This window comes from Erythrolamprus reginae, chromosome 10 (genome assembly GCF_031021105.1).
Source record: "Erythrolamprus reginae isolate rEryReg1 chromosome 10, rEryReg1.hap1, whole genome shotgun sequence".
Taxonomy (NCBI): Eukaryota; Metazoa; Chordata; class Lepidosauria; order Squamata; family Dipsadidae; genus Erythrolamprus; species Erythrolamprus reginae.
Genome location: NC_091959.1, coordinates 19,681,502 through 19,694,367, shown reverse-complemented (window position 1 = coordinate 19,694,367; position 12,866 = coordinate 19,681,502). Strand labels below are relative to the sequence as shown.

At 39.4% G+C, this 12,866-nt stretch overlaps 1 protein-coding gene across 1 annotated transcript in view; it reads right to left on the bottom strand.

Annotated features, from left to right (window-relative positions):
- Positions 1 to 12,866, bottom strand: part of ALDH1A3 (aldehyde dehydrogenase 1 family member A3) — a 61,704-nt gene that overhangs the window by 24,781 nt on the left and 24,057 nt on the right. The window contains exons 3-5 of the mRNA XM_070762062.1: positions 7,967 to 8,107; positions 5,833 to 5,962; positions 2,168 to 2,229 (exon numbers count right to left, since the gene is read on the bottom strand). Coding sequence (XP_070618163.1) covers positions 2,168 to 2,229; positions 5,833 to 5,962; positions 7,967 to 8,107 — 333 coding nt within the window. The remainder of the gene's footprint in view (positions 1 to 2,167; positions 2,230 to 5,832; positions 5,963 to 7,966; positions 8,108 to 12,866) is intronic.

Sequence of the window (12,866 nt, the reverse complement as noted above, 5' to 3'; positions counted from 1 at the left end):
ATGGGCATGCGCTATTGTGAATTATGGGTATTGCCCACACCCATAATTCAATGCCTCAGGAGGGCGAAGTGCCTTCCGTCCCCTGTCCTACTGTTTCTCCTTTACTAGTATCATGTGTATAAATATTATAACATCGTCGTACACCACCATTACGCACTTGACAAAACAAACAAACAAATAAATAAATAAAACCTCTGGCTGCGCCCACAGTGGTAATTTTGCATTATTCTTTACTCAGGGGTGGGGAGGGAATGGGGATTTTGCAATATCCTTCCCCTGGAATTTTTCTGGGCCATTTTTACAGCAGTTTTTAGCAAAGTGGCCATTTTTTGCCCGAAACTGGCAAAACACACCAGAAAGCGATTTTTTAAAAATTGCCAATCATTGTCACATGATCTTTGTACTCTGCAACCAATCTTAAATATGAAGTGGTTACCAAACACCCAAATGTAGTCATGTGACAATGGTTTGTGTACAGCGAGACATTTTATTATGGCCAGGTGACATTTTGCAAGCTATCAAGTCCAACTGTAGCTCCGAATGTCCTATTAATATTTGGGCAGTCACTGGGTAATATTTAGTAGAGCAACAACTCAACCTTAGAGATGCCTCGGTGGCGAAGTGGTTAGAGTGCAGTATTGCAAGCTACTTTTAGTGATCACCGTCTGCCAGCAATTTGGCAGATCAAATCTCAGTGAGCTCAAGGTTGACTCCGCCTTCCATCCATTCAAGGTAGTCAAAATTAGGACCTAGATTGTTGGGGGCAATATGATGACTCTCTGTAAACTGCTTAGAGAGGGCTGAAAAGCACTATGAAGCAGTGTATAAGTCTAAATGCTAATGCTAACACCAAATTCTTGGGGTAAACCAGGCATCGTAGAAGTGGTCTTCAAAACCCAATCCTCCCTGAAATCATGCTGAACTCTTGGCGAGTTTATGGACACCTCTGATTTCTAGCTACCGTATTTTTCAGACTATAAGGCGCACCAGTGTATAAGACAGTAAGTAAGAAAAAAAGGTTTTGTCCTCCCTGGCCCCAGAGCATTGTGTAAGCCTCCCAAACCCTCTGTGCACCCCCCCATTATTATTTTTTTTACAAAAACGGACCCGTTTTCATCCACTTTTTGTAAAAATGGGGTGGGCAGAGGGTTTGGTAGGACTGCAAAGTGCTCCTGGGGGCTGGGGAAAGGCAAACCCCCCTGTTTTGTGAAAAACAACCCTATTTATCTATCTATCTATCTATCTATCTATCTATCTATCTATCTATCTATCTATCTATTTATTACATTTGTATGCCACCCCTCTTCATAGACTCGGGGCAGCTCACAACATACAATAGAACAAATCACAACAAATCTAATAAATTTAAAAAAAAATTTAAAACCCCATTATTAAACCAGACATAAACACACAGACATACCATACATAAATTGTATAGGTCCAGGGGAGGGTGGAATGCCTCAATTCCCTCATGCCTGACAGCAGAAGTGAGTTTTAAGGAGTTTACAGAAAGCAAGGAGGGTGGGGGCAGTTCTAATCTCCGGGGGGAGCTGGTCCCAGAGAGTCGGGGCCGCCACAGAGAAGGCTCTTCCCCTGGGACCCGCCAGATAACATTGTTTAGTCGACAGGACCCGGAGAAGGCCAACTCTGTGGGACCTAATCGGTCGCTGGGATTCGTGCGGCAAAATGGGGGTGCTTTTGTTTCCCCCCAGCTCCAGGAGCACGCTGCAGGCCTCCCAAACCCTCTGCACATCCCATTATTGCAAAAAATAGGCCCTTTTTTGCAAAATTGGGATGGGGTGGGGCTGAATTTGGTGTACAAGACGCACCGATATTTCCACCCTCTTTTAGGGGGAAAAGATGCATCTTATCTTCCGACAAATATGGTACTCAATAATCTGTTTCTTGACTTTAATTATCTAAGGCAGTGTTTCCCAACCTTGGCAACTTGAAGATATTTGGACTTCAACTCCCAGAATTCCCCAGCCAGCGAACGCTGGCTGGGGAATTCTGGGAGTTGAAGTCCAGATATCTTCAAGTTGCCAAAGTTGAGAAACACTGATCTAAGGAAAGAAGGGGATTTTAGAGATATTATCCAGATTTTTTTTTCCCCCTCTCCACCTTCATGACCCCCCACAGCAATTAAAATCCAAAACATCTTACTCACTGGTGTTATGGCCCCACAAACTCCCACTGGCTCATGCCTGGTGAAACAGACGTAGTTTTCATCTGCAAAAAAGTTTGAGAACATGATATGTTATCAAGCAAGGATGATTTTGATATGAATCATACTAGGGGACGGAGACGAACAAGAGTGGCTGGAAAACTTTTCCTAAGGGCTCAGCAGAAACAAACATTAGTCTTTGCCAATTATAACTGACTTGTCTATTTAGAGTACATTCTCACGCGGTAATAAGAGATGGTAAAAACATTTAAAAAAAAAAAAACACAGAGGAAACTCCAAACAGAAGTTGACTATCAAGACTTAAGAATCGTGCAGCTTGGATATTTTGCCTCTGACTTTCCACACAAATTTTTCCTGGCAAACTCTTTCGTCATCTAGGAGCTGTAGAAGAACATTTATTTTAAAGTGTTTAAGAATCAGTGACCTTCTCTCTTCAATGATGAAATAAATAAATTGTAAGCTACGTTCAGCAATTATTAGGTATAGTTCTTTTCCTCATTAAGTGAAGACTGAAATACAGTACATTGTTTCAATAAAAACAATTCACCCTCAGTTGAATCACAAAATGATGATAGTTATGTTAGATGTTCATGAATGTGAATGCATGGCATATATCTAATCTATTTTTGAATTATATAGCAACTATACAACTATCAATACACTGGGGTTGTAATTTGTAACACAATTTCTGGTGAGTTTGATTTTTGAGCTTTTTTTATAGTTAATTAGGCATGCTGGTTTCAAAACTGTAGCTAGTTTTCTTCTACCACGTCAAGTTTTTTCTCTACACCATATATATATATATATATATACAAAACATGTTATATATATGTGTGTGTGTGTGTGTGTGTGTGTGTGTGTGTGTTTTCGTAGAAAACCCAAACTCAGAAAAATCTACACATATGTGTGTGTGTGTGTGTGTGACACATACAGATAGAATTGTCAGCTATCAATAAAATTAACTGCCTTGGAAATGGCCCTGGGTTGGGCCGAGAGGCAAATAAAGAGCTGTGATGTTCCTTCAATACACCAGGGTGATTCGACACAACAATATGTAACTCTTCCCTGGTGCAGAGCTGAAGGGATTGGATACTGTAGCCTAGAGGTTAATTATCTGCATTACAAGGCAAAGGTTGCAGGTTCAAATCCCAGTGGGTATGGCTAGGTAATGAGGCCAAAATAAGGCTGAAATAGATCTATCCTAGTCTCCCTTAATTTTCAAATTCAGCAAAAAAACATGTGACATGTATAGATAGATAGATAGATAGATAGATAGATAGATAGATAGATAGACAGATAGATAATTAGGCAACATGAGCATCAAATTGCATGTTTTACACAGCCATCTTGCTAACTTCACAGAAAATCTTGATGCAATCAGTGATGAGCAGGGTGAGGCGATTCCACCAAGATTTGAAGGTCATGGAGGCAGGGTGTCAAGGTAGATGGGATGTACGTATGATAGCTGACTATTGTTGGAGCATCAAGCGAGAATGTCCACAGATTAAACACTCCAGAAAAAGCTATAAGCAACATTTTTTTTACCTTATTATATATAATTACAATTCAATTATAAAAACTATTTGTATGAACACAATTTAACTTGCAGTAACTATTATAACCTTTGTATGAATAAACTTATACTTTGTAAACAGTATATTTGGTAAGTTTTTACTTTCCTTTCCTTTATATGCACAATTTATATGACTTTTGAGAGTATCCTGTAGCTTAAAATGTTGACATGAGATACAAAAACAGTGGCTATTTTTGGATCCAGAGGCCAGACGTTAGTTGAAAACAAATCACAGATTTAAGACAACAAAATTGCTGTTCTCCAGTGTAATATTTGTAGTTTAGGGTTGAAATGAGGGATCCTTGGTGTTCTCTGATCTTGCAGACGTTTCATTACCAAATAAGGCAACATTATCAGTGCTAGTGCTTTATAACTTATAGGTCAACCATATTCTTAAAACAGCACCCATGGAAACAGAGGTGTTTTTTTAAGACAAGGCTTAATCACATCATGCTTGTATTTCCAAAATCTTGATATCAAGAAAACATGGGTAGAACTTGTTAGAATATTCGTGACTGGGAGAGCCATGTTAACAAGGTGAGCATAGCAACTCAGCAGTGATGGGCTGGCAAAATTTTTACTGTGGGCATGGCTTATTTCATGGGTGTTGCTTGATGATCATGTGACTGGGTAGGAAAGTCTTGCTGGTCATGTGACTAGTTGGGAGTGGCTTGACAATAATGTGATGGGGTGGATTAAAGGTCATGTGAATGAGTGGGAGTAGCTTACCTACCATGTGACTGGGTGGGAGTGGCTTAGTTCACATTTTTCTCCATTTATAATGATTCATAAAGTTTTCTAATCAAGGACCCTCTTTCTTCATATTAGACAATTCATCCAGAATTACTGGTTTATTTCAGTCCTGCTACAACCACGTCAGTGGAACAAGCTCTCAAATATGCCCTACACTTTGATCTAATTTTCAAATAAATAGTTTATGATAATCTTTTCCATGTTTACGTAGGCTTCTTTATGCAAGCTAAAATCAATGTATTCAAAACTTTTATCTTATGAATCAAACCATGTCAAACTCTTTACAAAACTTTTAAAAAATTGTATTCTTCATTCTTTTAAAAAGAGTTCCATTTTTTCTACCCTCACTGCATCCATCCCTCATGGGGGCAGCTGTAAGTTATTATCAATTATTGTAATGGTATGCACACATATATTGCGAATAAGGCATTTCATTATTCTGAATTATTTAAAGTATTAAAATTCTACTCTCTATATATCTAAGGAAAATGTTACATGCTTGTCTGGCTAACAACAAAGGTCAAACCAACCATGATTGGATTAAAGAAGCTACGTGCTGGACAGAGACAACTCACCCCTCTTGATTAAGTTTAAGCAAATAATTCTCTAAGTTTATGTTGATTTTAGGTAACTGAAGTGCTTCTGTTTGTCTGGTTAATTAAGACGCTCTCCTGTTTATTTAGCTATCTTTGTACCCCGGCAGGATTTGTCTGTATGCTATATGTCACATATTAACTATTTACATTGTAAGTAGGTTAAGTTAAGAATTAATGTTTTATTTTTGTACACACAAGAAACTGGCTATAAAAATAAACTTGCAAGTCCAGATAATCATGACACACAGCATGATGAGAGAGAGAGAGAGAGAGAGAGAGAGAGAGAGAGAGAGAATGTGAAGGATGTGTGTTTTTTACTTTTTATTTATTTGTTTATTTTATTTTATTTATTCAGAGTGGCATAGAAGTCTATAGGCTATAGTTTATAGTTTTCTTATGTCTGGTGTATATTGAAGATGGCATTTAATTTCGTTGTACAAGGTGCAATGACAATAAAGGATTACTACTACCATTATTTATTTACTTACTTACTTACTTACTTACTTACTTACTTACTTACTTACTTACTTACTTACTTACTTACTTACTTACTTATTGTTAGAGTTGAAAGGGACCATGAAGGCCATCAAGTTCAACCCCCTGCCCAAGCAGGAACCCTATTATTAGGCTTTCATAACTTCTCTCCAGTTTATAGATCCAGGTTAATTTTACTCAGCGCACATAAGATAGGAAACTCAGCAGAGGAGATATCAGGTGAAACTTACCCACAGGAATATTCTTGCCTTGGATTTTATCTGCCCAACCCGCATAGTATCTCAGGGTTTTTATGCAACCTTCAAGGTCAACAAAGAAAGCCTGGAGGAACGGTTTCCCTGTGTCCAAAGTTTCCAGGGTCTGAAAGCAAAAAAAATAAAGAAGAAGATTATATTTGAATTTTACACTTTGAGCCAGTGATGGGCTCCTATGGGAACAGTCAGTTTCGGTAGCAAAATTTGGAGCTCCACCCCAGAGCACCCAATTTGCACTAAAAGATGTTGAAACAAAATGCATAAGCCACACCCACAGTGTGGTAGTAAAAAATTTGGTAGCCCTTCACTGCTTTGAGCCAATCTCTACTGGGAAAGTATTTTCCCAACCAAATCTTTAGGGGAAATAGGAGATGGCAAGAATCGGTTGGTCAACCGAGTACTGAATTTTTCGGACAATAAAATGCACCTGAGTATAAGATGCACCAAGGTTTCAAAGAGGTAAGTATGAAAAAAGTGTCTGTCCCCCTCGGCCCCTAGGAGCCCTCTGCAAACCACCCAAACCCTCTGTGCTCTCTGTTTTTTTGCTAAAATCGGGGTGTTTTTATCTTCTCCCAGCCCCTGGGAGCATTTTACTGGCTTCCCAAACCCTCTGCGCACTGTGTTTTTTGCAAAAACTGACCCGGTTTTCACTCATTTTTGGGGGTGCACAGAGGGCTGGGAAGCCTGCAGAGTGCTCCTGGGAGCTGGAGAAAGGTAAAAACACCCCCGTTTCGGGGGGGGGGGGGAAACCTGCCCATCTTTCACCCATCTTTTGCAAAAATGGGATGCGCAAATGGATTTGGGAGGCCTGCAGAGTCAGAGCTAAATAAACTTCTTGAATGAGAACCAAAACAACTTCAAAGAAAAACCAGAAAGTCCAGTGCAATTGTAAGAGCAATTTGGGGCTAAGGATGACATTTATGGCAATAGCAATTTTTCAGTAACTCACCCCATTCCTAAGAGGTCTTTAAGGAGCATGCATAAATGCACCAGTGTGCCTATCATCCCTGACCTAATGTTCCCTTTTATTCGTATCTATTTCATGGATTCATAATTATGTTATACTTGTAATTGTTTTCTAATACATGCTTGACAAAAAATAATTAAAAATAATAATAAATAGACCTTCTGTAGATTTTACCAGATTCTACACCTATTCAATTCAATTCAATTCAATTTATTAGATTTGTATGCCGCCCCTCTCCAAAGACTCTACTACCTGTAGCAGTTTCCCTATTTTGTTTATTACTAAATTTTATTCTCTTGCCTATCCAATGGAAGTAACGATGTAAAATTTTCCAGCCACATTTTAATTCCCTTCTTTTTCTAAATGGCATCAGGGATTAATAAGTCAATAATGGAGCAACTAGCTCAGGGTTAAATGGGATACCCCAACTCTTCTCGGTTGATTCATTTTATATGTTTGTTTGTTTGTTTGTTTGTTTGTTTGTTTGTTTGTTTTGGAAAGTATGTATTGGTGGCATGCAAAGATATAACAATATTTATATACATGATAGTAGTAAGAGAGAAACATTAGGACAGGGGACGGAAGGCACACTGGTGCATTTATGCACGCCCCTTACTGACCTCTTAGGAAACTGGAGAGGTCAACAGTGGATAGTCTAAGGGTAAAGTTTTGGGGCTTAGGTTATGATACTACAGAGTCAGCTAGTAAGTTCCATGCATCAACTACTCAGTTACTAAAATCATATTTCCTGCAGTCGAATTTAGAGTGGTTTACTTTAAGTTTGTATCTGTTGTGTGCTCATGTGTTGTTGTGGTTGAAGCTGAAGTAGTCATAGCAGATGATTTTATGGGCTATGCTTATGTCGTGTTTAAGGCGACATAGTTCTAAGCTTTATAAACCTAATATTGTAAGTCTAGCTGCATAGGATATTCTGTTGTGAGTGGAGGAGTGGAGGGCTCTTCTCGTAAAGAAACTCTGGACATTTTCTGACATGTTTATGTCCGAAATGTGGTGTGGGTTCCAGACAGATGAGCTGTATTCAAGGATTGGTCTGGCAAAAGTTTTGTATGGTCTGGTTAGTAGTGTGAGATTACCGGAGCAGAAGCTATTCTTCACACCCTGCTTGCTACCAGCTTCACTTACTGCCAACACCTCCCTGTCGCGCTCAATCAGGTCGGCCAGTTTATTCAGAAGTCTTCCACGACTGGCTGCATCCATTTGTCTCCACACAGATCCACTTTGGAAAGCCGTTTTGGCTGCTTCGACCGCTTTATCAATATCGGGCTACAGGTAAAAGGTAAGAAAGAAGAGAGGAAATCATCCGGTGATTGATACCACTGAAATATAAATGGGTACAGTTTTTTCCTAAACATATAACAGTAAAGGTCAAATTTTATTTTATTTTATTTTATTTTATTGTTTTGTTTTATTATAGAAGAGCCTCGGTGGTGCAGTGGTTAGCGTGCAGCACTGCAAGTTGCTTCTGTTGATCACCAGCTGCCAGCAGTTTGGCAGATCAAATCTCAGTAGGCTCAAGGTTGACTCATCCTTCTATCCTTCCAAGGTTGATGGATGGATGGATGATAGATAGATAGATAGATAGATAGATAGATAGATAGATAGATAGATAGATAGACAGACAGACAGACAGACAGACAGATTTTTATTTTATTTTATTTCATTATTATTTTATTTTATTATTATTTTATTATTTTATTATTATTTTATTATTATTTTATTATTATTTTATTATTATTTTATTATTATTTTATTTTATTTTATTATTATTTTATTTTATTTTATTATTTTATTTTATTTTATTATTTTTTTAATCAAACTTATAGGCCACCCTTCTGTATCCCACTCAGGGCAGCATACAGATTTAAAAACCAAAATACAATATAAAACCCCACAATATTAAAAACAGAAATAATTGTCCATCGCTCATCAACTGCACTAACACAACCACTGGTCGGATCAAGGTGTTATTGCTCAATGGCCAAACATGCTCAACAGACAACGATCACAAAAATTATCACATTTCTATTCTTTCTTTGGGAGCAGAGTAACGTTTTCTGGTGTCAAGGGTACAACAGAGTAACGTTCACAAATAAATACTTGTTTAAAAGAAAGTCCAGGCAATCAGCAGGATTTTGGTTAGAAAGAATACAATCATGATTTTGCTATTCTCCCAGGTGGCTTTCAACAGTCAAATAGGGGATGTTGGATTTGTTTAAGCAGTCACATGATTTGCTTAACAAATGTGGCAAAAAGGTGGTGAAATCAGGCAGAAATCAAATTGTTTTGCTTGGCAGCATAAATTAACAAATTGTTTTGCTTGGCAGCATAAATTCTTCCCCCAGTTGAGGGCAAGTGTAAAGCCACAATGCTAGAGTAGCTTTCTGCAAATCAGTCCAGTGAGGATCAGAATTCGATCTTACCTTCACTGCTATCATCTGTTCAAACTATAATGGAACTGGAAAAGGTATAAAAAAGGGCAACAACAATGATCAAGGAAATGGAGCCCCTCCCTTATGAAACCAAGTTGCAACGCCTTGGTCTCTTCAGCCTTGAAAGATGGCATTTAAGAGGTGACTTGATCAAAGTGTATAAAAGCATGGATGGTATAGAAAAGTTGGATAGAGAAAAATTCTTTTCTCTATCACAAAATACCAGGACGAGGGGGAACTCCCTAAAGCTCAAAGGTAAGAAAGTGAGGACAAACAAAGGGAATATATCTTCACCCAGAGGGACCTGGTTGATGGACTTCACTTCCAGAAGAGGTCATGACAGCTGTCAGCCTGGATAGCTTCAAGGCAGGATTGGACAGATTCATGGATGCCAAGTGTATCGGTGGTTATTGAAACAGATGTCCAAATGTCGCCTCTATGTTGGTTGAGGGAGGCAGGGTTCCCTTGGGTACCATTTGTTGGGGGTCAAGGTTCTGCCCTCTTTCTGTACAATTAGTGGGCCACTGTGTGATACAGAATGCTGGACTCTATGGGCTTTGGCCCGATTCAGCATGACTCTTCTTATGGTTTTAACTGCTTAGAATCTGGTCGTGATGCACATTTTGTACTAGATTAGATTAGATTAGATTAGATTAGATTAGATGTATTAGTAGGAGTAGGAATAAGAGTAGGAATAGAAATAGTCACAGTGAGGGGAGGATACTGTGCCCCATTTATGCAGTGGGTCCTGGGCCTGGCAGATACTAGGTGAGGTGCAGAACTTTTCAGAATTGTATGACGGTAGCTCACCATCTCATGGTGCACCTTGGATAGCGTGTCAGCATAAACTAAATGAAATAGCAACTGTTGGCCGCCAGAGTACTTTGTAGACTTTCCTGGCTCTCAAAATACATGGCCACAAAAATGAAAACAAAAAAGGATATATTTTTTTTAGGCCCAAATGACAAGAGAGACTAGGAGTGAAACAGACTGGAATAGAGTGGAATGGAATGGAAGTGAAGCAAAGCTGGAAGGGACCTTGAAGGTCTTCTAGTCCAACCCCCTGCCTAGACAGGAATTCATACACCACTTCAGACAAATGGTTATCCAACATCTTCTTTAAAATCTCCGGTGTTAGAGCATTCACAACTCCTGAAGACAAGTCATTCCACTGATTAATTGTTTTAACAATCAGGAGATTTCTCCTTAGTTCTAGGTTGCTTCTCTCCTTGATTAGATTGTTAAATTGAACTCCAGCCCTATAGATTCAACCACCAAGCCCAATGCACAGTATTATGGGATACTAGACTTCTCAAATCTGAGAGATAAACTGGACCACCTTTCAATCTAACCAGGCTCTAGTATAGCAATAGCACTTAGATTTATATACCACTTCACAATTCTTTACAGCCCTCTCTAAGCGGTTTATAGAGTCAGCATCTTGCCCCCAACAATTTGGGTCCTTCATTTATTCACCCCAGAAGGATGGAAGGCTGAGCCAACCTTGAGCCAGTCAGGACTGAACTGCTGGCAGCTGGCAGTCAGCAGAAGCAACCTGCAGTACTGCATTCTAACCACTGTACCACCACGGCTTTTAATGTATTATACTGTATTATATTTTACTTTACTATATTAAGACAGGGGCATGGATTCAGGCTACACAATTCTCTCAAAACCTCCTCCATCTGATCTGAAATACGCACATTTATTTACGCAAGTGGAAATATTTGGCTCAAGCTTTTCCAATGGAAAGGTCAATCCAGGCTCACGTAAACTCTTTCGGTTACAAGAATATTGAGAACAAGGAAATTCAAAGGGCAAGGCTGAAATTCCAATCTGAATCCACCCAATGCTTAATCAGTGTTGCCTTACAGAGATTTTGTAATAATACAAAGGCATAAAAGTGCAGCTAAAATTTAAAGTCAGGAAGAAAGAAGAATTCAATCTCCTTATATAAAGAATATTTATTAATAAGATTTTAAATAAAGAATAAACGGGGTGGCGCAGTGGATAGAGTGCAGCACTGCAGGCTACTTCAGCTAAGTGCTAGCTGTAGTTTAGCAGTTCAAATCTCACCACCGGCTCATCCTTCCATCCTTCCGAGGTGGGACAAATGAGGACCCAGATTGTTGGGGGCAAGAGGCTGATTCTGTAAACCACTTAGAGAGGGCTGTAAAAGCAATGTGAAGTGGTATATAAGTCTAAATGCTATTGCTATTGTTAAATCCATTCCAATTGTTACTCATCACAAGGCAAAGAATGAAGTGGGGAAAGTATCTTTCAGAAGATGTTTTCAAATAAACCCATGCTCCAATTTGGACAATCTAGGGTTATCCAACCCATTTGTAACACCAGCAACAACAGTCGCAATTTAACATCTCATCTATACAGAGTAAACCAGAGGTTTTCAAACTTGACAACTTTAAGACTTGTGGACTTCAACTCCCAGAATTCTCCAGCCAGCATAGTTGCTAGAGAATTCTGGGAGTTGAAGTCCACAAGTCTTAAAATTGCCAAGTTTGGGGACGCCTATTTATTTTTGTCAAGCATGTATTAGAAAACAATTACAAGTATAACATAATTATGAATCCATGAACTTGATGCAGTCAAGTAAGATCCTACCATATTTAGTTCAGATTTAGATTGGTGGTGGGTCCTATTGGTTCGGTCCAGTGTGCCCACCAATTGTGCAATTCTGGCGTGACGGCTCCAGTCTGTCTTTGCTGGTTCATGCACACTGCCATCTTTATTCTATAATTTTCCATGATTTTCAACTCTCTGAGCATGCACAGAACGAAAATGGTCTCTCTGTACATGTGCAGGAACAAACTTGTGCTGGGGACGTGCGCCTCTGTGCCAGCGTAGCAAGGGTGCACACGAAATGTTGCAATGCGCACACAGGCCACCGGTATGAAAAGATAAGGAACCCGCTCCTGATTTAGATCCAAGAATAGTGTGAGTTTAGCCACAACATGCAGATTTCTTTTTGTTATGTAGATTGTATTCCAATATACTCTCTTTGCATCTTAAATACTAAGGGTCCCATATGAAGCTATGTTGGATTGGACCATTGAAGCATCATCACACATGTACACATCTAAACTGGGTGAAACCAGGCTTAAAAGCAGTAACTGTGTGTTGTGGTTAGCTCTGGCCCAGCTCCTGCCCCAAGGACTGTGGGTGTGGGGGAGACATCCACATGCTGCAGGCCTGTTTTGCCCCCGGTGGAATCTGATGATGAAGGCTCCTCTGACCAAGAAGACATGAGTGACAGGGAGGAGGAGAGTGTGGCAGACAGCTCAGAAGGAGATCAATTATCTAGCTCCTCCTTGGATTCAGAACAAGAGTTAATGATAGAGCCATGCATGCGGAGAGCGATGCATAGGCAACAACAACTGAGAGATTATTATCAAAGAAAATGAGGCCACCTGTGGTTGGGTGGGGCTGTGGTCATTAGGGAGGCTGCTATAAATAGCAGCCTGTGGGTTTGGCCATTGTGGAGGATTATCTGATCGTTGTGTTTCGTGACTGCTTTACTGACTTTGACTTTTTGTGTGCTGATTTTTCCCCGCTTTGAAACTAAACCAGAGCAA